Source organism: Panthera onca, chromosome D1 (genome assembly GCF_046562875.1).
Source record: "Panthera onca isolate mPanOnc1 chromosome D1, mPanOnc1 haplotype 2, whole genome shotgun sequence".
Classification (NCBI taxonomy): Eukaryota; Metazoa; Chordata; class Mammalia; order Carnivora; family Felidae; genus Panthera; species Panthera onca.
The window spans coordinates 6,642,208-6,664,923 of NC_138348.1; the positions used below are offsets into that span (position 1 = coordinate 6,642,208).

Below are 22,716 nucleotides of genomic sequence, written 5' to 3' on the forward strand. Positions count from 1 at the left end.
CCCTGAGCTGGCACTGCCCTTTCTCCCACAAGAAACTTTCGTGGCTCTGGCCTATAGAAACAATTTATTGCCAAGGAGCAGTGAGGGCAAGAGAGGCCAGAATTTTGCAGCCAGTACCCACCCTCCCCCCAACTCCTACTTTACAAAAGGAATTTTTACAGCCACTAGTCCTCTGTACAGAGTGCACCCACCCCCCCATGTCACTGTACACAGCTGCCTGGCTCCCTCCAGTCCCCGGTTCCTAGCAGGCCCAGGCCTGCGGTCAGCTGACCTTGGAGTTGACCTGAGCCCCGAGCTTGCCTTGGTGCTGGGCCCCAGCCGGCCCAGGCCCTATGAGGCCGTCCTCTCTTTATGGAGCTGTCCTCAGCCCCACCTCCCTTGGTATGCCTCCTGGGGACCCTGGAAGGGGTGGGACGTGCTGTCAGCCCCGCGTGCTTTTGTTGCCACTGCTGTGGACAGTGCCTGGTCACCACTTTCCCCTCTTGCTCCAGTCCTTGGGAGTGAAGTGCAGACACTTGGAGTCGATCCGAAGGAGACGCTTGAGCATAGCTCGTTCATGCCCATCGACGATGTCCTCCGACAGTGTGAGGATATACTGGCCCTGGAGGGGAGATGGGGGGTGGGGTCAGCCCACGTGGGGCACGTGCTCTGCAGCCCTACACAAACCTGTCTCCCCCTGCCAGCCCCTACCTTGTAGTAATTGATGAGGTTGAGGTACTGTAGAGTGGAGATGACATCCTCCTTCTTGATGCTGGTGATTTCACTGATCTCGCTGTGGGAGGGCAAAGATCAGGTTCTCTGGGGACCTTCGTCTCTGCCCCAAGCCTCCCAGGAACCCCAGGAGTGAGGACAGGGCGTGCCATGCACCCCCGGGGGTAGGTAGGGCCAGGCTCACTTGATGGTGATCTGCGGCCTCTCCCCACTCTCTGACTTCAGCCCCATCAGGATCTCCAGGATGGTCTGGGACCAGTAGCTCCGGTAGGATAGGAGGCCAAGGTCTGAGAGGGGCTTCTCAGGGGTCCCTGTTTTCCCTTCCACTTTGGAGAGTTCATAGCCTACGGCAACAGAGCAGGAAGGGGTGGGTAAGCGGTCACAGCTTTGTGCAACCAGTGTTTCAGAGCGTGGGTTATGGAAGTAGACTGCCGGGGCCCCATCTTGGCCCTGCCAGGTGGTCGTTCTGTGACCTGGCATAAGGGGCTTGTCTGTGGTGTCTCAGTTTCCCCCTAAAGAACTAATGAGCATTCACTCTTGACACTCTGCTGTGGCGGGACCTAGGGTAGAAGCCACAGTCAACTAGGAGGGATACTCAGGAGCCAGTGAGGGCTTATAGGCAGAGCAGGGGGCGGGGAATGCAGAGAAAATGTCTTAGGAAAAGAAAGTGCCTCTGATTTTCATCATTCCAGACTCTCTCTGCTGGGGTATGTGAGGAGGGAAGGCAGACCCCGCCTCTCGTCTAGGCCTGAGGGTCCTTGGATTTATAGTCAAATCAGTCCCCCTAGTTGCTACCTGAGGGCCATCAGTGCTCCAGGACCAGGTTAGGCCTAGCTAGGTGCTGACACGAAGCAAGGAGAGAGGTGCCTGGGTGGCTTGGTTGGTTGAACGTCTGACTTCGGGTTGGGTCATGATCTCGCGGTTTGCCGGTCTGAGCCCCATATCAAGCACTCTCCCGTCAGCATGGAACCTGCTTTGGATCCTCCTTCCCTCTCTCTGCCCCTCCCCAGTGTGTGCACGGCACGTGGCGCACACGCGTGTTCTCTCTCTCTCTCTCTCTCTCTCTCAAAAATAAACATTAAAAAAAAAAGAAAGGAGGTAAAGCAAGGAGAGCAGCGCCAATGCACCCCCCAGGTCAGGTCATTCTTCAGCAGGTTACCTGATCTCTCCAGGGACTCCCTCCTCCCCTCCCCCCTCTGACTGCTCTGTCCTCCTCTACCCTGCTGACTACTGGGCACTGGCAGACAGTTTCCAGCGAGCCCCTCAGCTGCTGCAAAAGCCTGTGTGGCTTCAGGTCTCCTGGCAGAGTCTTCATTCTCTTTCTTCCTCAGGGTCTGGGGCGTCCCCATTACTTGTAAAAGCCCTTTGCCCTCAGTCATCAACTATGTTGGACCATGGCCCTTTCTGCCCCACTCCTCCCTATCTTTATCTGCCAGTCTTACCCTCTTGTCCAATCTCCTGTGACTTCCACCAGCAGCCTGGTGGAGGGAAGGACAGAGAGGCCGGTTCTTTAGAGAAAGGCAGCAACAGAAGGGAACAGGGCCGAATCCAGGTTTCTACTCAACTTTGCTGGGCCCACCAGTGCATGTGGAGTCCTGATCAACTGGAGGCCACACTCACCACCTCCTTGGCTGCAGGAACTCCTGGCCCCTCCCCAGTGAACTTCCACCTGTCCTCAAGAACTGCCTGGAATGGGTGCTTGTGGTGCACCAGTCTGCTCCTGCTGGGGAGAACTGAGCACATCTTGGTGACCTTGACCATAACCTGTCTCCACTGAGGTCTGAGCTCCCAAGCTTAGATGCATTTTAAGTATCTGCCTGCTCTACCAGACAGAGGGCTTCCTGGGGATGTGCCACCGTCCAGCATCATTCTACTAATAAAATTCCTCAAATGGACCACGACCTGGATTAAGTCAAGCCTCTGTGTCTTCACCAAACAGCTAACGCTCCCTCCTGTCTCCCAGGTCAGAGCTTGGTTATCCCAAGGATTCAGTGAGTAGAGAGTTGAATGGAGTGGAGATAAGATACTGGGAAGCAGAAGGGGGCCTTGCAGCTGGAGGAACAGGGAAGAGTTCATGTATTACGAGGGACAGAGTCCCTTCTGGGCTTTAAAGAGACTGATCTGCCTGAATCCAAGAAGCAGAGGCCAAATCCACACAAAAATTTGCTGAGTTAACACCATTTTGATGTTTGATGACATTCTGATCATCTGTCTGCAAGCCTCAGGCAACAACTAGGGAAACGGAGGCACCGGTCCTCACCTAGGAACTTGTATGACGGCACAGAACCAGACAGATAAACAACAGTGGCTCACCTGGCCTCTGCCCGTGGCCCTCGGCAGGAGCCTATGAGTCAGATTTGGGGAAAGTTGGGTGGTGCTTAGAACCTTAGCCAAGGAGGAGTGAGGGGCTGAGAACCTAACAAACGAGCAGGGCAGTCACACTGAGAATGGAAGAGAACCTCAGGAGGGTCTCATCTTTCTTTCTGGCCGGCTCCCCTGGTGATGGGGCTGCACAGCAGGGCTGACAGTAGCCTGGCATGTCTAAGAGGGAGGCACAACAGGGGCACTGGTGCCGGGCCCGCCAGTACCCAACCCCAGCCCCCGGCCGAGGGCACAGGTACTCACTGAACTCGATCAGCAGCTTGCCGTAGCCCCGGCGCTGGTAGGGAGGCAGGGTCAGGATGCAGGCCACGTTGTAGTCTTCCGTGGATTCCTTTTCCTAGAAAGCAGGGGTGGGTGAGTGAGGAGGGGGACACAGCTCAGGGCAGGGCCGAGAGAGGATCCAGGTGAGCGCTCACCTTGGAGAAGTAGCCCACGATGTGGAAGCCCTTACAGTCATACTCCGTCATGACATAGAAGAGGAAGGGATCTGTGTCATAGTACAATGTCTTATGGTCGAGAAAACACTTGGCCAGGAGACACAGGTTCTGGGAATAACTCTGCAAAGGAAAAGGCCTGTCACCATTCTGGGCACCCAGTCTTAAATGTAGTCACTTAGTTTCTTTACCCGAGGCTGATAGGTGATGAGCCTTCCTCCCTGGGGTCTGATCCATTCAATCGGTCAGGCTGTCCCTGCCACTCAGGCAGAGCGACTTCTCAGTGCTGAGCCCATATACCAGCTCCACGATGGTGCCTGACCACCTGCCTTGCTGGTGGGCTGGGCGGGCTTACCCCCGGGCCCCATACCTCCACCTAAGTCTCGCCCAGGGGGCTTCCACTGCCCTCTGCCGTAGTTGACAACGGTCAACAAATTGCAGCGTGTTTCCAGGAAGGCAGACTGCCACGGCTTATGAGCAGCTCTACCCAGGTGATGGTCCTAGGAATCTACCTGTCCAAAACCACAACACTCTCTGGCCCGCAGTCACACCTACTGGAGGCTGACCTCCTATCCTACAATGGAGATTAGGTGTTCTGAAACTGAAAGGGAACAGCCTTCGGGGTTGCCCAGCAAAATGATTAATCTTGCTGCTTTACCTCTATACACGTTTTTCTCCTGCATACCAGACGTGGCTTTTTAACCACCTGCTGGGCACTGCCATCTGGAGGCCTAAATCCACATTTAACCACAAAGAACAGCGGCTAAAGCGTCTTTCCTGCAAGCTTCCCCAGCACCCAAGCCAGAGCTCTCACCTGCCCTTCAAGATGCTTCTCCCTCACTGCCCTCTCTGCCCTGGGAATGACCTCACAGTCCTAACGGTCCCTCCAGATTACTCCTTCCTTCCCGCAGCCACAGACTGAGGCAGGTTTGAAGCCCAAACCTGCAGTGACCCCTACTCCTCCCCCAACTGACCTTATTCTCACCACCTGAGCTCTGCTGCTTACAACAACCTTGCCTCATGCTCTCTGCCTTTCAGCCCAAGTGGTCTTGAGCCCTCACACCACCTGTACGTCCAGGCCTACCCTTCAGGACCCTACTGCTTGTGACTCCCTTACCCACCTTACCCTTGTGTCAAGGATCAAAGATGACCTCCTCTGTGAAGTTCTGCTGGCCATCTCCTCTGGGTCCTGAGCCCCCCCACCCCACCCCCCCGCCCTTTGTTTCATGACACTTATCCCTGGAATCTGAAGATACTGGCAAATCTGTTTTTTCCAGACTGTGAACACTTAGAGCCTTTGTCTAGTTACTGGTCATCTTTATACCTCCCCACACCCGCCCTACGGCAGGAACTCCATAAAAATGGGATAAACTAACGTGCTGATCAGACTGCTCAGTGTGTTCCTGAACAGGAGGAAGCTGCTCGTTTAACTCCCCCCTACGCCACCAGTGCCAATGGCTCCCCACTGCCCCTGAGCCACAGACCTTGTTCTTACGTCCATCGATCTCAAAGAAAGAGATGGTGCCCTTGCGGTAAATCTCGTTGCCCGGAGGATGTCGCAGGTCACACTTGGTCTGAGGAAGACAGGAGGATCAGGGGCAGGGGCAGGGTGGAGGGCAGCAGGCAGGCAGCCTCCTGGGACCCCTCATACCAAGTGACGCTGCAGACACTTCAGGCTACGGCCGTATTTGAGGCAGAACTCGCAGAGGTAGAGGACGGGCAACGTGGTCAGCTCCTGTGGGTACGGGGAGAAGTACCACGGCTTCAGGCGGTGCCGGCCCAGCTCGATGCACTCGATGTTCTTCATCCGGGTAACGATGTCGTCGTGGCTGCGGTCAGACACCAAGCTGCCAGTCATGCGTGGAGCCGACGGTATTCCATCTGAGCTGTCCTGGGAGTCCTGCCCAGGGCCAGTGGAGAACACCAGGTTACAGGACACAGCTCGCGTAACCCTTCCGTAGCTTTCCTCGTTCAAGCCTAACAACAACCCTATGGGGTAGCGTGGTACTATATTCAGCACTTTCCAGGAAAAGAAAAGGAAACTAGGAAAGTTTTCAATTGTAGTTTGAAAAAGATCACCCAGTGACTCATCTGGACCAGCTCTGCCTGGCTCATAACCCTACCTAGATCCTTCACTGCCTACAACCTCTTATTTATTCATTAAAAAAAATTTTTTTTAACATTTATTTATTATCGAGAGACAGACAAAGACAGAGCATGAGCACGGGAGGGGCACAGAGAGGAGACACAGAATCCAAAGCAGTATCCAGACTCCGAACTGTCAGCATAGAGCCCGAGGCGGGCTTGAACTCACTGGGAGACCATGACCTGAGCAGAAGTCAGACGCTCAAGCGACTGTGCCCCCCAGGCGCCCCAACCTCTTATTTATTTTTAAGCCAATCACTGAACTCTCCACCCTGCCTGTGTCCCCTCCTTTTCACCCAGCTTTCCTCTTCCCCAGACCTACCTCATCAGTGCCCAAGCAATTTGATTTTCGCTTCCGTCCTGGCTGAGCTGCCACTGCCCTACGGGCGGATCCATTCTGCAGGTGAAATTGTAGGAACGGAAAAGGTGGCTGTGAGATGAGCTTTAAAGAGGCCGCCAGAGGGGAGAAGTGAAGAAAAAAACAAGGGTTTGGGGAACTTACCTGAGGAAAAACTGAGGCTGGCGCTGTCTCGCTGGGCACTGGAGTTGCTGGTGAAACCACCTCCACCTTCCGTTTCTGCAGAGAGAAACCAAGAAAGGTGGGTCAGAAGGTAGAGAAGGTGGGACCTAAGAGGAAAGCAAGGTCCCTGGAATTGCTGAGGGTACCGTTGAGCGGTGGTTGGGCTGCAGGCAGGAGCTGGAGGAGAGCGGCTGGTCAGGCTCGCCACCGGGAATGGCCTCCCGCTCCTTGGGCAGGTTGAAGCGGAGTGTGATCTGGACCGGGATTGGCAAGGTCTTCCCGCTGGCCTGGGCGGAGGCCGGCTGTAGAGATAGGTCCAGGGTCTTCCTCTGGGGTGGGGATGGTTGTGGGATGGGGAAGGGGAGTAGGGGCCCCTCAGCGTGGAGTGATCAAACCCCACCCTCTGCCCTCTCAAGGACATAGGAATAGCTACTGGACTCTGGAAGCTACATCTGCAATTTGGCCCCCCCATCCTTTGCAAGCTGAAGCCAGAGTGGAAGGGTGTGGACTCCTACCCATCCAGGAGCCCCTGAGGCCAAGAGATGAGAAAAGTAGGAGGCAGGAGAAAAAAGGTGAAGCACGGGACCTACTCACCACCTCTCTCTCTGGAGAGCCGGGGCGGGACCCAGGAAGTCCGTTCTTGGTGGGGGTCTTGGCCTCTTTCTTGGGGAACTGGATCTTCTTTAGGTCCAGCCGCTCGTGGGTCACCCATTCATCCAGGCGTTTGTTGACTGTAGCAGTGGGGATGGCTCAGGAAGGAATGCCAGAGGCTGCCTCCCAACCCCACCCTGCAGCCCTACCTCACCCCAACCTAGAACTCACAGTCAATATAATGAACGTAGAAAAGCTTGCGGCCACTGATGTCCTTCACACTCAGGATCTCGGCCAAGGCTGTGGGAACAGCACAGGCAGGAGCCTTAGACGAGCCAGGCGATGAGGATCCACCCTCCTAAGACCTGATCTCCACCCCCAGACTGGATCCCCAGCACTTGGAAGCCTTCGCCCAAACCCCTTTTTAGTCACCAAGTGCCGCCCCCTCTCCAGGCCCCGCCCTGTCCGTCTCCGAGCGGCTGAGAGCCACGCCCCTCCTGGGTATCTGCGCCCCGCCCGCCCCAGGATTATAGAGGCCCCACCCCCTCCCGAGGGTTCGGTTGACTCCCTCCCGCCCCTCGCCCTCAGGTTCCTTAGCCCCGCCCCCCGACGTCACTCACGCCACTCATCTTCGTTGTCCTGGTTCCGCCGAAGCACGGGCAGGCGGCAGCCCTCGATTATCTCCCCCTGGGGAGACAGCGCGGCGCCAGGGTCGGCTACTGGGGGGCCTCGGGTTCTACCCACCTCCCCTGGCTCCCTCCGCCCCGCCCCGGGCACCGGACTCACCACCTCCGCCATCTTCCCTCCCTCCACTGCCACTTCCGGCCCCTCTGGGAGACGTCACTTCCGGGACTGATAGCGCTGTAGGCCCGCGCCTCCTGAAGCCGCTTTAGAAGAAGACATTTAAGAGACACCGCTATCCAGCTGGAAGCAGGCAGGCGTCCCGTTTGGCTGGCGGGAGAGTGGGGTGTTTTAAATGAAGGCCTGGGTCCTAGGTGGAATCCCCGAAAGGCGCACAACGATTGGAGGAAAGCTGAGTCCGTCACGTGACGCCCACCGGGTGCGACGCCGATCACGTGGTTACGGCGCGGGTCACGTGGGACTAGGTTTGTGCTTCCAGGACGCCCGGGCTCGAGCGTCTCCTCGTGGCAGCGGGAGGCGTCGCCGGCAGGGACACAGCCTGCTGGGCGCCGGGGGCGGGTCTGGGGGATTGGGAGGCTGGAGAAGTGGGCGGGACCGCTAAGGGACCTCAGTGCCTGGCCGCTTGTGGACGTACTTCCTTAGAGATGGGGATTCAGATTTGTAGGCATTTTCTTTTGTATATTAGTTTTCTAATTTTAAATGTAATGTATTAACCATTCATAGAATCAACAGATATTTAGTGATCCCGTAGCATCTGCCAGGCACTACTCTAGGAGCCTGTAATACGTTAGCGAATGTGTGAGAGAAACCGACCTCATGGAGCTTACAGTCTTGAGGATTGGGAGGAAAAAGAGAGGTATAGATAAAAAATGTATTTAAAATTGGGGCGTCTGGGTGGCTCAGTCGGTTAAGCATCTGACTCCTGATTTCGGCTCAGGTCATAATCTCATGGGTTCGTGGGTTCCATCTCTGTGCTGACAGTGTGGAGCCTGCTTGGGATTCTCTCTCTCCCCTTCTTTCTCTGCTCCACCCCCACTTGCATGTGCGTTCTCTCTCTAAAAAAATAAATAAACTTAAAAAAAATGTTTATCCAGGGCCAGCTATGGATCACAGCAGAGTTTCAGTCCCTGCCGCCTTGTCAAAGTTACCTGTGACCCCCATGGTAATCCCATGGCTGCTTCTTGGTCCTCTCGTGAATGGTATTTGGCACGGTTGGTCATTCTCCAGTCCTTGAAACACTCTTTCCCTTGTTTCCAGGATACCAGACCCTCCTGGTTCCCATCCAACTTCCGTGGCTGCAGCTTATCTCCTCTGCTAGTTCCTCTTCCTGTCCGTGACCGTTAAATGTTCACAGGCCCCAGGTTCAGTCCTGGACTTCGTGGCTTTACATAACATTCACATGCTGAGGTTTCTCAAACTTGTATCTTCAGCTTAGATCTCTTCCCCAACTCCGCTCTCGCTGCCCGTTCAGCATCTCTGCCTGGATGTCTAGGGGTCATATCCAAAAACAAACTCCTGGTCTTCGTCCTAACAGTCTCCTCCCACTCTCTTTCTTGTCCCTGTCAGTGAAAATTTTATCCATCCGGCTTCTCAGACCAAGAACCTTGAAGTCATCAGATTTGACTTCTCTCACATTCAGTCCACCAGCAAATACTTGAGGCTGTACCACTTCTCTCTGCCTTCACCACTGCCAGCCTGGGGCGAGCTACCACCATCACCTCCCAGAACTGTTGCAGAAGCCTCATACCCAGGAACGAGAGGGATCGTTCGAAAATACAACTCACACTGTGTCACCGTGATGATCAGAATCCACCAGTGGTTCGTCATTTACTCAGAGTAAAACCCCAAATCCCTGTATAAATCCAGTCCCATTACCATCTGCCGCTTCTCTCTCCATTCTCCTCTGCGACTCACTACATTCTACCCACACGGGCCTCCCTGTGTTTCCAGGACACAGGAAGTTCCTTTCTCTGGTCCTTTGCTGTTTCTTTCCTGCAACACTTTCTCTCCTTTTATCCACTTGGCTTAGTCCTCACCTCATTCAAGCCTTTGCTCACATGTCACCTTCCCAGTGAGGCCACCTCTGACCTCCTCAGTTAGGCCTGCCCATCCCCCACCCACCTCATCTCCCCGCTCCTTACTTCATTGTCCTGCATAGAATTTTCACCAGCCATTGAGCCATATATTTTCCTTATTTACTCAGTACTGTCTTTCCCTCACTAGAATGTAGGATCCATGAACACAGTATTTGTATTGTTTTGTCCAGCGCTATGCTCCTAGCTTCTAGAATAGTGCCTGGCTTACAGGAGGCATTCCATTAAAACCTGTCAAATGGATTAAGCACATGATTTCTCCAGGGAGCCTGAGATGCAGACTGACATTTACTGCAGAGAGTGATTAGTCTCGTAAGATGGGAAGGAAACCTAAGCTCAGAGGAGACAGATCCAGGGAGGGATCTCAGAGCATCTGATGTTTGACCTACAGTTTAGAGGATGAGCAAGTGTTAGCAAGAGAAGGGACTTGGGGGACATTCCGGGAAGTGAGGACGGCAACAGCAAAGAAAAAAGGAGAAAAGAAACAGTTGGCGAACAGGGCATCGGGCATTCAACAACATTAATTGAGCACCACCTGTGTGCCGCAGCCCGCAGGAGCAACTTGCATGAAAACAGACGAGGCCCCTATTCTAGTGGGTTGGACATGAACAGTTAGCAAAAGAAAACAAAAATAATCCCCTTGGGTAGTGGTAAGTGCAGTGTCGATGATAAAACTGTGATCCGGTGGGGAGTGAGGTGCCAGTCAGTGCGGACCTCTCTAAAGGGCTGTCAGTCAAGATTGCTAGGCCCCAGAGTCACGCAGTGCCTTTTTTCTTGGTCCGCGTGGCCCCAAAGGCACGCAGGGCTTCAGGATGGCTTCGTCTGAGAACTCGACATATCACCAACAACGAAGTTTCTGTCTTTCCACTCCAGCCTCCTCGTGGTTACCTTCCTCCTACATTAGGGTGGGCTCTTCTCGTGATCGCAGGACAGCTGCCCCCAGCTCTAGGACCTACATGTGTCCCAGGCCATGTCCAAGGAGAAAAATGTCTTCCCCGGCCGTGGGATTCCCTCAGAGTGAACCGTTATGGGGCACGTGTCTCTGCCTCAGCCAATGCCTGTGGCCAGCAGGGAGAGGAAGAAATGGCCGTTGAGGCAGCCAGGACGGCCACTGCAGGAGATGACACGTGACCTGAGACCCGAATGAAGAGATAAATGAATGAATAAAGAAGATGGGGTGCAAACACGCAATGGAATATTACTTAGCCATGAAAAAGAATGAAAGCTTGCTATTTGCAACAACACAGATAGAGCTAGAGTGTGATGCTAAGTGAAATAAGTCAGAGAAAGACAAATAGCCGTACGATTTCACCCGTGGAGTTTAAGAAACAAAACAAATGGACAAAGGAAAAAAGAAATAAAAACATTGATTCTTTTTAAAAAATTTTAAGTTTATTTATTTTGAGAGAGACTGAGACAGCATGAGTTGGGGAGGGGGAGAGAGAGGGAGAGAGAAATCCCAAGTTCGAGCCCCACGTCAGGCTCTGTGCTGACAGCTCAGAGCCTGGAGCTTGCTTTGGATTCTGTGTCTCCCTCTCTGTCTCTCTCTGCCCCTCCCCTGCTCGTGCTCTGACTCTCTCTCTCTCTCTCTCTCTCTCTCTCTCTCTCAAAAATAAATAACATTTAAAAAAATTTTAAAAGAAAAGGTAGAAAAGCTTAAATAAAAATGGAAGAAAATTATAAAAAACTATGAGCTTGTATTTATTTGGTGAGGAAGATAGCCTCTGGAGGGGAACCAGGGGGTGCTGCAAGGAGGAGAAAGGAAATTTCTTTAGGACGTGCATTAGTTGGATACTCTCGGTTGTAAATAACAGAAAACCAAGAGTAAACTGCTTTAATAAGCCAAATATCTTACCTCCTTGGAGGTGGAGCAGCCCCAAGACTGCTTGGCCCAGTGGCTCAAAGATGACACCACCAGGCACCCAGGTTTATTCCATCTCTCCAGGCCACCAACCCAGTGGGTTGGCTTTGTTCTCTAGGGGATTCCCTTAAAAAAATTTTTTTTTTTTAACGTTTATTTATTATTGAGAGACAGAGTGACACAGAGCATGAGCAGGGGAGGGGCCGAGAGATGGAGAGACGTAGAATCCGAAGCAGGCTCTGAGCCGTCAGCACAGAGCCCGACGCGGGGCTCGAACTCACAAACCACGAGATTGTGACCTGAGCCGAAGTCAGAGGCTTAACTGACTGAGCCACCCAGGTGCCCCTCTAGGGGATTCCCTCTAAAGCAGTAGGAAGCCTACAGTAGTCACTGGGCCGCATCCTTCTGCTTTCACACCTAGCGTTTTCGTGCAAGAATTCCTTCTTGGCATCTCTCAGGAAATGTGTTTTCCTGGATCCTAAGCAGGGTCAATTTCATGGGGATGTGACCTGTGCAGTTACACAGGGCCCAGAGCTGAAGAGGGTCCCACACTTAGTTTAGCATTCGGTTGTTGCCATCTTGAAAGTTCTTAATAACTGGGGCGCCTAGGTGGCTCAGTTGGTTAAGCGTCCAGCTCTTGATTTTGGCCCAGGTCATGATCTCATGGTTCAGGACATGGGGTCCCGTTGTGGGCTCTGCATTGACATCTCGGAGCCTGCTTGCGAGTCTCCCTCCCTCTCTCTCCCCCTCTCCCCCTCTCAAAATAAACATTTTTTAAAAATCTTTGTTAGGTTGAGGCACCTGCGTGGCTCACTTGGTTAAGCATTCAGCTCTTGACTTTGACTTGGGTCAATGATCTCACAATTCAGGGGTTCAGGCACCGCATTGGGCTCCGTGCTGACAGGGCAGAGCCTGCTTGGGATTCTCTCTCTCCCTCTCTCCCTTCCCCTCCCCCCACCCGTGCTCTCTTTCTCTCTCAAAATAAATAAATTAAAAAAAAATCTTTGTTAGGTCACTGGCTGATTGTGCTCTCTGCCGCTTCCCCGCTCATGCTCCCTCTCTCTCTCAAAATAAACTTAGAGAGAGAATCCTTAATAACTTTCAAACAAGGGCCCCACAAATTGTGTGGCGAGTCCTGACCCTGAAAAAAAAATCTGGAAAAAGTATTACAATTCCCCTACAACAGTTAAAGCTTAGTGGTCAACACGGAGACATTAATGCTTCGAAAGAAGCTGCTGATAATCAAGTCGAAAGCAAATGCAGAAATACGAGTTCATAGGAGAGAAGTCATCATGATGAAACTAGTTTCACTTACAGTCGTTTCCATACTGTTGAGTGTGGTTTCGTGGCCCTGCCTCTGCTAACGGGGAGGCATTCTTTCTTTCTTTTTTTTTTTTTAAATTCTGGCAAAATATCCATAACCTAAGGCTTAACATTTCAGCCACTTTTAAGTGTACAGTTCAGTGGCATTAAGTACATTCATACTTTTGCACAACCGTCACCGCTGTCCTTCTCCAGAATATTTTCCGTCATCCCCAGCGTTAACCCTCTACCTATTATACGACCACTGCCCGCTCCCCACTCTTCCCAGCCTCTGGTAACCACTATTCTACATTCTCTCTCTCAGAATTTAACTGCTCTTGGCACCTCGTATAGATGGAATCATATGCTATCTGTCTTTGTGCGTCTGGTTTGCTTCACTTAGAGTAACGTTTTTAAGATTCATCCATGTCGTAGCACGTATCAGAATCTTACTCCTTTTTAAGGGCGAATCACATTCCAGTGTATGGATACTAAGTCTGTGGGCAAACTATTCTTTATACAAATCTTATGAATGGTATCCCTAAGAAATAACACCTTCTGGAAGTAAAATAAGTCCTTAAGTTGGTCATTTTGACCTAGGATTCCACGCAGTACTTTCAATCGTGTTAGGAGACCCAAATGTCACATTATTCAAATGCCACCCAATAATGTTCACTGGAGTATTCTGGCACTGAAATAGCAGCTGTAGGCTGCGGCTCCTTGCGAAAACTTGAAGAAGAAAAACGCAAAGAGATGAAAAAGATGTGAGTGCTATGAAATGCTCCAGCAGGAAACCAGAAACTGATCCGAAATCTAAATTAACGATACTGATTTCAACAGCAAAACCAAAATCAGGACCAGCAGACAAAAGATTTTCCTTATTAAAAAAAGGAAATGGGCAGGGTGCCTGGGCAGATCAGTCAGTTGAGCGTCTGACTCTTGATTTCAGCTCAGGGATTGAGCCCCGTGTCGGAATTGCACTGAGCATGGAACCTGGTTAAGATTTTCCTCTCTCTGCCCCTCTACCGCGCTCTGGAGCACGTGAGTTCACGCTCTCTCTCGCTCTCTCTCTCTCTCTCTCTCTCTCTCAAGTGAAAAAATGAAAAGGAAAGGGGCTTGTATGAAGGATACATGCCTGAGTTGAAGTTGCTTGCAGATGCCCTTTTAACAATTTGATCAAGGTCAATGCCAAATGAAAGAAAGGTTTTCACATCTGGAATATTTGTTAACAAACAACTGTCAAGACTATCAGATAGGTAATTAATGCTTTGTATGTTTTACGTTTTCATTTTAAGAAGTGGTAACTTCTAAATATTAACTACTAAATACTTGTATTTATTTCTCAGTAATTGGCTTTTATTTATTTATTTATTTATTTATTTATTTATTTTTAATTTTTTTTAACATTTATTTATTTTGAGACAGAGACAGAGAATGAACGGGGGAGGGGCAGAGAGAGAGGGAGACACAGAATCGGAAGCAGGCTCCAGGCTCTGAGCCATCAGCCCAGAGCCCGACGCGGGGCTCGAACTCACAGAACGTGAGATCGTGACCTGAGCTGAAGTCGGACGCTTAACCGACTGAGCCACCCAGGCGCCCCAGTAATTGGCTTTTAATTGACCTTGAACGTGTTCATTTCCCTTCTTTTTATCTTTTCCATCATCAAATGTCTGAATCAGGTAGAGATTTTTTTTTAAATTGATTTATTTATTTTGAGAGAGAGTGTGCATGTGAGCAGGGGAGGGGCAGAGAGAGAGGGAGAGGGAGAGAGGGAGGGAGGGAGGGAGAGAGAGAGAGAGAGAGAGAGAGAGAGAGAGAGAGAATCCCAAGCAGGCTTCTCACTGTCAGTGCAGAGCCAGGTTCAGAGCTTAAACTCATGAACCGTGAGATCATGACCTGAGCTGAAATCAAGAGTTGGGCGCTCAACTGACTGAGCCACCCAGGCGCCCCTGAATCAGGTAGAGATAATTTTTACTTGTCATTGACACATATGGTCTTGGGATATATTGGTTCATAACGATAAATCTTTCAAGCATATGTGTGTGCATGTGTGTGTGTATATATATATGCTATATATATATATACATATATATATATATAAATATATATATAAATATATATATATAATATATAAAATATATATATAAAATATATAAATATATATATATATTTACAGAAAGCTCTGAAACTTTTCATACAATTCTATTATAGGAAAATAATTCAGGGCTCCTGGGTAACTCAGTCGGTTAAGCACCAGTCTCTTGGTTTCAACTCAGGTCATGATTTTGAAGTTGGTGAGATTGAGCCCCGCATCTCCTGCCTAGTGGTCACTGTTGTAGCCCCTCAGACCACTCCCCGAGTCTCTCTGCTGAGGTGGGGGTCTGTGCTCCAGGGGCTTCTGCCCCATTTTGGCTCTGGGTTTCCGGGAGCAGGGCTGGCAGCGGGTGGGTTAGTGGATTGAAAGGTAGGGTCTGTGTTCAAATGATGTCTCTGCTAATCCTTGGTTCTATGGCTTGGTTAAGTCCCCCAAAGCTCTGAGCCTTCATGGGTCACCTGTCAAATGGGTACAGCACCTAACCCCATTCTCAGGTAATTGTGGGGTCAGATTCATTCCTCCCGCAAATGTTCATTGAGAGGCTCCTTTGTGCAGGCACCACGCTGGCACTGGGGAAATCGGGACGGGCGATGCGGAAGCGGCCCCGGCCCCACAGAGCCTGAGTTTGGGAAGGTGGGGAGGGAAACACACATGTCATCAGATGACAAGCAACCCCAGCTGTAAGGTCCAGAGGAAGAGTCATCTGGGCTGAGAAAGCATCGAGGGGGCAAACAGGAAGAGCAGTGAAAGGTCAGAGGGAGGGCCCCAGGTGGGAAGGAAAGTGTCCCGGACTTAGTGCGAGACACCAGCTCTTGTCTGTCTCAGCCTCTAGGGGGCCTCTCCCCCTCCCACCTCCTTTCTTTCTCTCACCTGTGTCCTCCCCATTCCCCATGTATGATCCTGCCAAACCCACAAGTTATTTTGTATCTTTCACAATATTTGATATGTTAAAAAAATGTTAAGTTGTTTGTTTATTTTGAGAGAAAGAGCACGAGCAGCGGAGGGGCAGAGAGAGGAGGACAGAGGGCCTGAAGTGGGCTCCATGCTGATAGCAACGAGCTCGATGTGGGGCTCAGACTCACGAACTGTGAGATCATGACCTGAGTCGAAGTTGGACGTTCAACTAAGTGATCCACCCAGGTGCCCCCCAGATATACTTTTGGCTTAAAAATATTTCTATTCTCAGGGTGCCTGGGTGGTTCAGTCGTTTCAGTGTCCAACTCTTGATTCCAGCAAAGGTCATGATCTCACAGTTGTGAGATCAAGCTCCTCATTGGGCTCTACACCGGGCATGGAGCCTGCTTGAGATTCTCTCTCTCCCTCTCCCTCTGCTCCTCCCCTGCTCGCACTCACAAGCACGTGTGTTCTCTCTCACATATACATGTGTTTCTATTTCAATTCTCTGATTATACACAACCAATACAAGGCCTGGCCCACCTCCAACAGTGGCACCATTCTGTTGACTTTGCTTCTCCGGAGCACGTGATGAATACATGGTCATAACACATGTGTTTTTATGGCTATAGGATTGTGAGTATGTGCAGACATTTTTGTTTGGTCTCATAGTCACTCTTAGTGCTTTGAGCCAATCAAATGTGCTTTTCTCACTCAGCAGCACCTCGTGGGACCCCCTTCAAGCCTGCTTCACTCGTTAATGCCTGTAATATTACACAGGAGGAATTCAGCTCTCTGGGGTCTTTTGCTCTGTTCTTGGTTTTATGCCAACATGAACACAGCTACAATAAATCCCTCAGAGTCTAAAGGATCAGTTTCCATGAGTGGGATCACTGGGTTGAAAGAAAATTCGATTTAACTCAGTAATAGCTGTGTGTGTGTGTGTGTGTGTGTGTGTGTGTGTGTGTGTGTGTTTTAAGCAACATACCTTAGTGCAATGAATGATATACTTGGATTATATCCTGTTGATATTACTTTATGGCTAGAATTTATTTTACATTGTTATTTCTTCTTCTATTTTTTCTCACTTAAAGTAAATCTTATCTACAGGTGCCTGGGTGGCTCAGTCAGTTAAGCGTCAGACTCTTGATTTCAGTTCAGGTCATGATCTCACAGTTCGTGGGTTCAAGCCTCACGTTGGGCTCTGTACTGATGGTGTGGGACCTGCTTGGGATTCTCACTCTCCCTGTCTCTCTGCCCCTCCCTCTCTCTCTCTCTCTCAAAATAAATAAATAAACTTTAAAATAAAATAAAATAAAATAAAATAAAATAAAATAAAATAAAATAAAACAAATCTTATCTATCTTAAAAATGTTGAGTAAAGTTGATGTTGCAGAAAGAATCCCTACTTTTGCCACTTATTAGCTACCTGATTGGATAAGTAATTTAACTTCTCTGAGCCTCAATTTCCTAATCTATGAAGTATGAATAATTACACCTCTTTCAACTGGTAGTTGTAACAAATAACCACCGAATGTAAAGGGCTCAGTAGAGTAAGCACACAATGAATAGTAGCTAAAAATAAACTTTGTTGAATCAAAGACTGTTTGTCTTATGATGTCATGGGGCCTTAGCACTGCTGAGGTCTTTTGAGGTTTAAGAACCTCTTCCTAGATCTCTTTTCGGGGGGAGTGGGAGACCAGGTGCTTTGCTGGGGGGTGTGCATGGGTGCAGAGGCAAAAGGAAGTTCAGGTTTGGAATAGTTGATGATGAGGACTGGAGAGGGAGCTGCCCACAGGATGGGCCGAGATCAGGATGCAAAATATCTTCATTGCAATAGTCAGGAGGCTTCTAGTGTCCTCAGAAGATGGATCAAAGAGAGAGTAGGAACTTTGCTGGGCAGAGCACGGAGGGCCTGGCTGGAAGAGGATGTGCAAGAGAGTTGCTGGTTAAGAGTAGTTTAGAAGTCAAGATAGAAGTTGCTGCTATGGGGTAGGCTGACAAACAGGCAACACAGGAGGAACAGATGGGTGTTGTCTGTGACATTAAAGAGCAGCCATCTATCATTCATCCGTCCATATCTGTCCATCCTTCCATCCATCCATCCATCCATCCATCCATCCATCCTTCTATCCATGCATCCATCCTTCCATCCATCCATCCATCCACCCATCCTTCCATCCATCCATCCATCCATCCATCCACCCATCCTTCCATCCTTCCATCTATCCACCCATCCTTCTATCCTTCCATCCATCCATCCATCCATCCATCCATCCATCCATCCATCCTTCCATCCATCCTTCCATCCATCCATCTATCCACCCATCCTTCTATCCTTCCATCCATCCATCCTTCCATCCATCCTTCTATCCTTCTATCCATCCATCCATCCTTCTATCCATCCATCCATCCATCCATCCATCCATCCATCCATCCTTCCATCCATCCTTCTATCTTTCCATCCATCCATCCATCCATCCACCCATCCATCCATCCTTCCATCCTTCCATCTACACAGCATGACAACACTGTTGAGAAAGTAGAGAACCTTTATTTTCTCCATAATTCATCTTAATCTCTGTTTTGAGATCTGTCATACCTGGGGGGTGGGGAATCTAATCTCAGTAATTTTTGTGATGTGGACATGAATCTACAGTAGAGATGGAGGGAAACAGGGCTTACCTGTAGCTGTAGTGTTGGTCATTTGACCTGCTGGTTGAATACTATAGCCCTCTTTGGAACAAGAAATATTACCAGCAAGAAAGAGAGACATTTTATAGTTGTAAAGGGATTATGTCATCAAGAAAACATGAAAGTCCTAACTGTACGCATTCAAAAAAGAGTTTCTTTTTTATTGTTTATTTATTTTTAAGAGAGAGAGAGAGTGGGGGAGGAACAGAGAGAGAGGGAGACAGAGAATCCCAAGCAGGCTCTGTGCTGTCAGTACAGAGCCCGATTTGGGGCTCAAACTCATGAACTGTGAGATCATGACCTGAGCTGAAATCGAGAGTCAGATGCTTAACAGAGCCACAAAAGAGTTTAAATGCATAAAGCTAAAACTGACAGAACCAAAAGGAGAAACAAAAATCCACAATGAGAGACCTAGCACTCATCTCTCAAGAACTGATAAAAAACAAACAAACAAAAACAGGTACAGAAAATATTGGTAAGTATATAGAAGACCTGAACAACACTATCGACCAGCTTGACCTAACTGATATTTGTGTCTGTTCCCACTAGTCAGAACGAAGACTTCATAATACATGGGGCTTTGGGTCCTAGATGGGTCTTGCTTCAGTAGTGAGGAGTGATTAGCCCCAGACTAAATGCTGCTCTGCTCCCCCCTAATAGATCTTTGGTTTAATTAAACATATATAGTTAGTCTTTGCCCTGGTTCCTGGCACAGAGCTCCTAGAACACTTGGAATTTACTGAATGATAGGAATGTTTCTAGATATTCATAATAAGCCCCTTTCAGTGATACTCAAATCTGTGTTAATGAGGTGACTTTTGGTGGACCCCTGAATAGCTTCAGGATGGAAGCTGGTAGCCAGAGGAGCCAACCATGTGATTAGAGTGTTAGAACGGTTAGCCCCACTCCCAACCCCGAGAGAAGAGAGAGGGACTAACGGTTGAGTTCATCACCAATGGCCAATGATTTAATCAATCATGCCTACATAATGAGACCTCCATAAAAACTCCTAAACAACAGGATGCAGAATTCTTCTAGAGCAGTCAACACCCAGTGCTAGGAAGGTGGTGTGCCCAGAGAGGGCACGTAAGCTCTGTACCCCCCTACGTTGCCCTTTGCGTCTCTTCTATTTGGCTGTTCCTGAGTTAGAGCCTTTGTAATTTGTAACAATTACAAATACACCGGTAATTGCAAGTAAAGCACTGTCCTGAGCTCTGTGAATTCTACGGAAGTTTTGAACCTGAAGGAGGGGAGGTCATGGGAACCCCTCAAATTTGTAGAATGCCAGGTAGAAACGTGGGTAGCTTGAGCATCCCATTGGCAACCGGCATCTGAAGTGAGGGCAATCTTGTGAAACTAAGCCCTTAACCTGTGAGGTCTGTGCAAACTACAAATAGTGTCAGGATGGAAATAAATAGTTGAACATTCAGTTGGTGCCAGAGAACTGGCTGGTGTGAGGGAAAAAAAGCTCTCCAAATCTTAAAAGCAAGACTCAAAAGGATCAAACCATTTCAAAGTAATTTAACTGTGTCCCAAAACACAACTCAAGAATATCTAAGGGAGGGGGCGCCTGGTGGCTTAGTTGGTGAAGCGTCCGACTCTCGATCTCGGCTCAAGTCATGATCCCACAGTTCTTGGGATCGAGCCCCACGTCCGCTGCTTGACATTCTCTCTCCCCCTCTCTCTCTGCCCCTCCCCGCTTGCTCTCGCTATCAAGATAAATAAATAAACTTAAAAAAAAGAAACTGAATTCGTAAATTAAAACTTTCCCACGCATGGGATGCCAGGTCCAGTTGGTTCACTGGTGAATTCGATCAAAGTTGAGGAAGAAGTAATACCAATCCGCCACAAATTCTTTCAGAAACAGAAGAGACATTTCCCCGCTCATTTTATAAGGCCGGCATTACCCTGACATGAAAACCACACCTATCGTAAGGAAACAGGACGTTGACAAGTATCCCACATGAACGTAGATACAAAATACTTTAGCAAATGATATCAAATCGTCCCTTTTTTCATCACATTTATCTCCACTTGATATATTGCCTCTGCGCTTGATACCTTCTACTTGTACATGTGTCTTCCAAGTAGAACATAAGTTCCCCGAGTGCGAGGACTCTGTTTCGCTCCTGGCTCTCCTCTCCGCACCACCATCCCAACATTTAGAACAGCGCTTGACCAATACTAGATGCTAAATAAATATTTGTTGGCTGATTAAATGAGAGATGGATTCCCAAGTGCTTTCAAGAGACACATCGTTTCCCTTGTGAGCCCAAGTGCAAGCAAAGATAATGGGGCACATTTTAAAAACAGATTAAAAAATGAGTTACCCAGTCCTGCCCCACGCTTACCCTATTCTGTTGTTATTTATTTATTTATTTATTTATTTATTTATTGTTTTAATGTTTGTTTATTTTTGAGAGAGAGAGAGAGAGAGCACGAGCGGGGGAGGGGCAGAGAGAAGGAGACACAGAATCCGAAGCAGGTTCCAGGCTCTGAGCTGTCAGCACAGAGCCCGATGCGGGGCTCGAACTCGTGAACTACGAGATCATGACCTGAGCTGAAGTCAGACACTTAACCGACTGAGCCGCCCAGGCACCCCTACACTATTCTGTTTTTAAACGTCACTAGATATATGCCATTAATTTATTAGTAAAGGCTTACTTCTTTATTTTGCTAAAATATACGTAGCAAAATATTTTTCCTTTTAAGCGCTTGTAAGTGTGCGACTGAGGGGCATAAATGCATTCAGAGTGTTGTAAAACCGTCTGTACTATGCATCTTTTCCATCATCCCCAATGTCATCTCCGTGCCACGAACAATAATCCCTCATTTCCCTTTTCCCACTCCTGCTGACTTCTATTTTGCTTTCTGTCTCTATGAATTTCCCTATTCTAGGTGCCTCACGTAGGTGGAACCAAATAATACTTGTCCTCTTGTGTCGGCTTCGTAGCATTTAGCATAATGTCTTCAAGGTTCATCCGTGTTGTAGCACGGGTCAGAATTTCCTTCCTTTTTACAGGTTGAATAAAATCCCATTGTATGTTTAGACCGCATTTTGTTTACCCATTCATCTGTTGATGGACATTTGGGTTGTTTCCGCCCTTTGGCTGCCGTGAGTAATGTTGTGATAAACGCTGGTGTGGACCTATCTGAGTCTCTGCTCTCAGTTTTTGTGGACATTTACATAGGCGTGGAACTTCTGCATCCTATGCTAGTTCTGTGTCTAACTTTCTGAGGAATCGCCAGACTGTTTCCCACAATGCCTGTACCATTCGACATCCCCACCAGCAGTGCCTAAGAGTTCTGATTTCTCCACATCCCCACCAACACTTACTTTTTATTTATTTTTTTTATTTATTTATTTTAAATTTTGTTAACGTTTTTATTTATTTTTGAGACAGAGAGAGACAGAGCATGAACGGGGGAGGGGCAGAGAGAGAGGGAGACACAGAATCGGAAACAGGCTCCAGGCTCTGAGCCATCGGCCCAGAGCCCGACGCGGGGCTCGAACTCACGGACCGCGAGATCGTGACCTGGCTGAAGTCGGACGCTTAACCGACTGAGCCACCCAGGCGCCCCAACACTTACTTTTTAATAAGGGTTCAGTCTTAATAATGATTCAGATTATATTAAGTTTGGTTGCTCCATGGCCACAGTTAACAATTACATATTCTAGAAACTTGATTAAAATGTATCCTATTTCTAAGCAGCCTTTTCATTTTGAGAATGAGATTCAATTTTATAGATTCCTAAAAGAATCTCAATCAAAATCTCAGCAGGCTTTACTGGTAGAAATTGAGAAGTTGATTCTAAAATAAATGCAGAAATTCAAAGGACCTAGAATAGCCGATGAATTTTTGAAAAAGAAGAATGAGATCAGAGGACTTATAACACAGTATAATATTAGCATAAGAATTGAAACATATATCACAACATAGATCTATGGAACAGAATAGAGTCCAGAAATAGATCCACACACGTATAGTTAATTGATTTGCAACAAAGGAGTCAGGATAATTCCATGAGAAAAGGACAGGCTTTTTAGCAAATGGAGCTGGACCAACTGGACGTCCATTTGGGGGAGAAAAAAAGGACATTTGATCCTTCTAATTTTTTTTTTAATGTTTATTTCTGAGAGAGAGAGAGAGACAGAGCATGGGGGGAGGGGCAGAGAGAGAAGGAGACACAGAATCCGAAGCAGGCTCCAGGCTCTGAGCTGTCAGCAGAGAGCCGGACGCGAGGCTCGAACTCAAACCGTGAGATCATGACCAGAGCCGAAGTCGGTCGCTCAACCAACTGAGCCACCCAGGTACCGCATGATCCTTACTTCTTAACCCATACAAAACCTG

General features: G+C 48.9%; 1 protein-coding gene across 4 annotated transcripts; it reads right to left on the reverse strand.

Annotated features, from left to right (window-relative positions):
* Positions 1-51: 51 nt before the first annotated feature.
* Positions 52-7,894, reverse strand: KAT5 (lysine acetyltransferase 5). 4 transcript variants are annotated; one of them, XM_060607253.3, is made up of 14 exons: positions 7,570-7,832; positions 7,404-7,470; positions 7,015-7,083; positions 6,787-6,923; positions 6,339-6,494; positions 6,175-6,249; positions 5,995-6,069; positions 5,179-5,427; positions 5,012-5,101; positions 3,510-3,650; positions 3,337-3,430; positions 896-1,055; positions 691-772; positions 52-601 (listed from the first exon to the last, which is right to left on the reverse strand). In XM_060607253.3, the coding sequence occupies exons 1-14, from the start codon at positions 7,579-7,581 to the stop codon at positions 467-469; spliced, it is 1,542 nt and encodes a 513-aa protein (XP_060463236.1). In that variant the 5' UTR covers positions 7,582-7,832; the 3' UTR covers positions 52-466. The 4 variants fall into 4 exon arrangements, with proteins under 4 accessions (XP_060463236.1, XP_060463235.1, XP_060463238.1 ...); XM_060607252.3 differs by having other exon boundaries at positions 7,404-7,894; XM_060607255.3 differs by lacking the exon at positions 6,339-6,494 and having other exon boundaries at positions 7,570-7,818.
* Between the last annotated feature and the right edge of the window lie 14,822 nt (positions 7,895-22,716).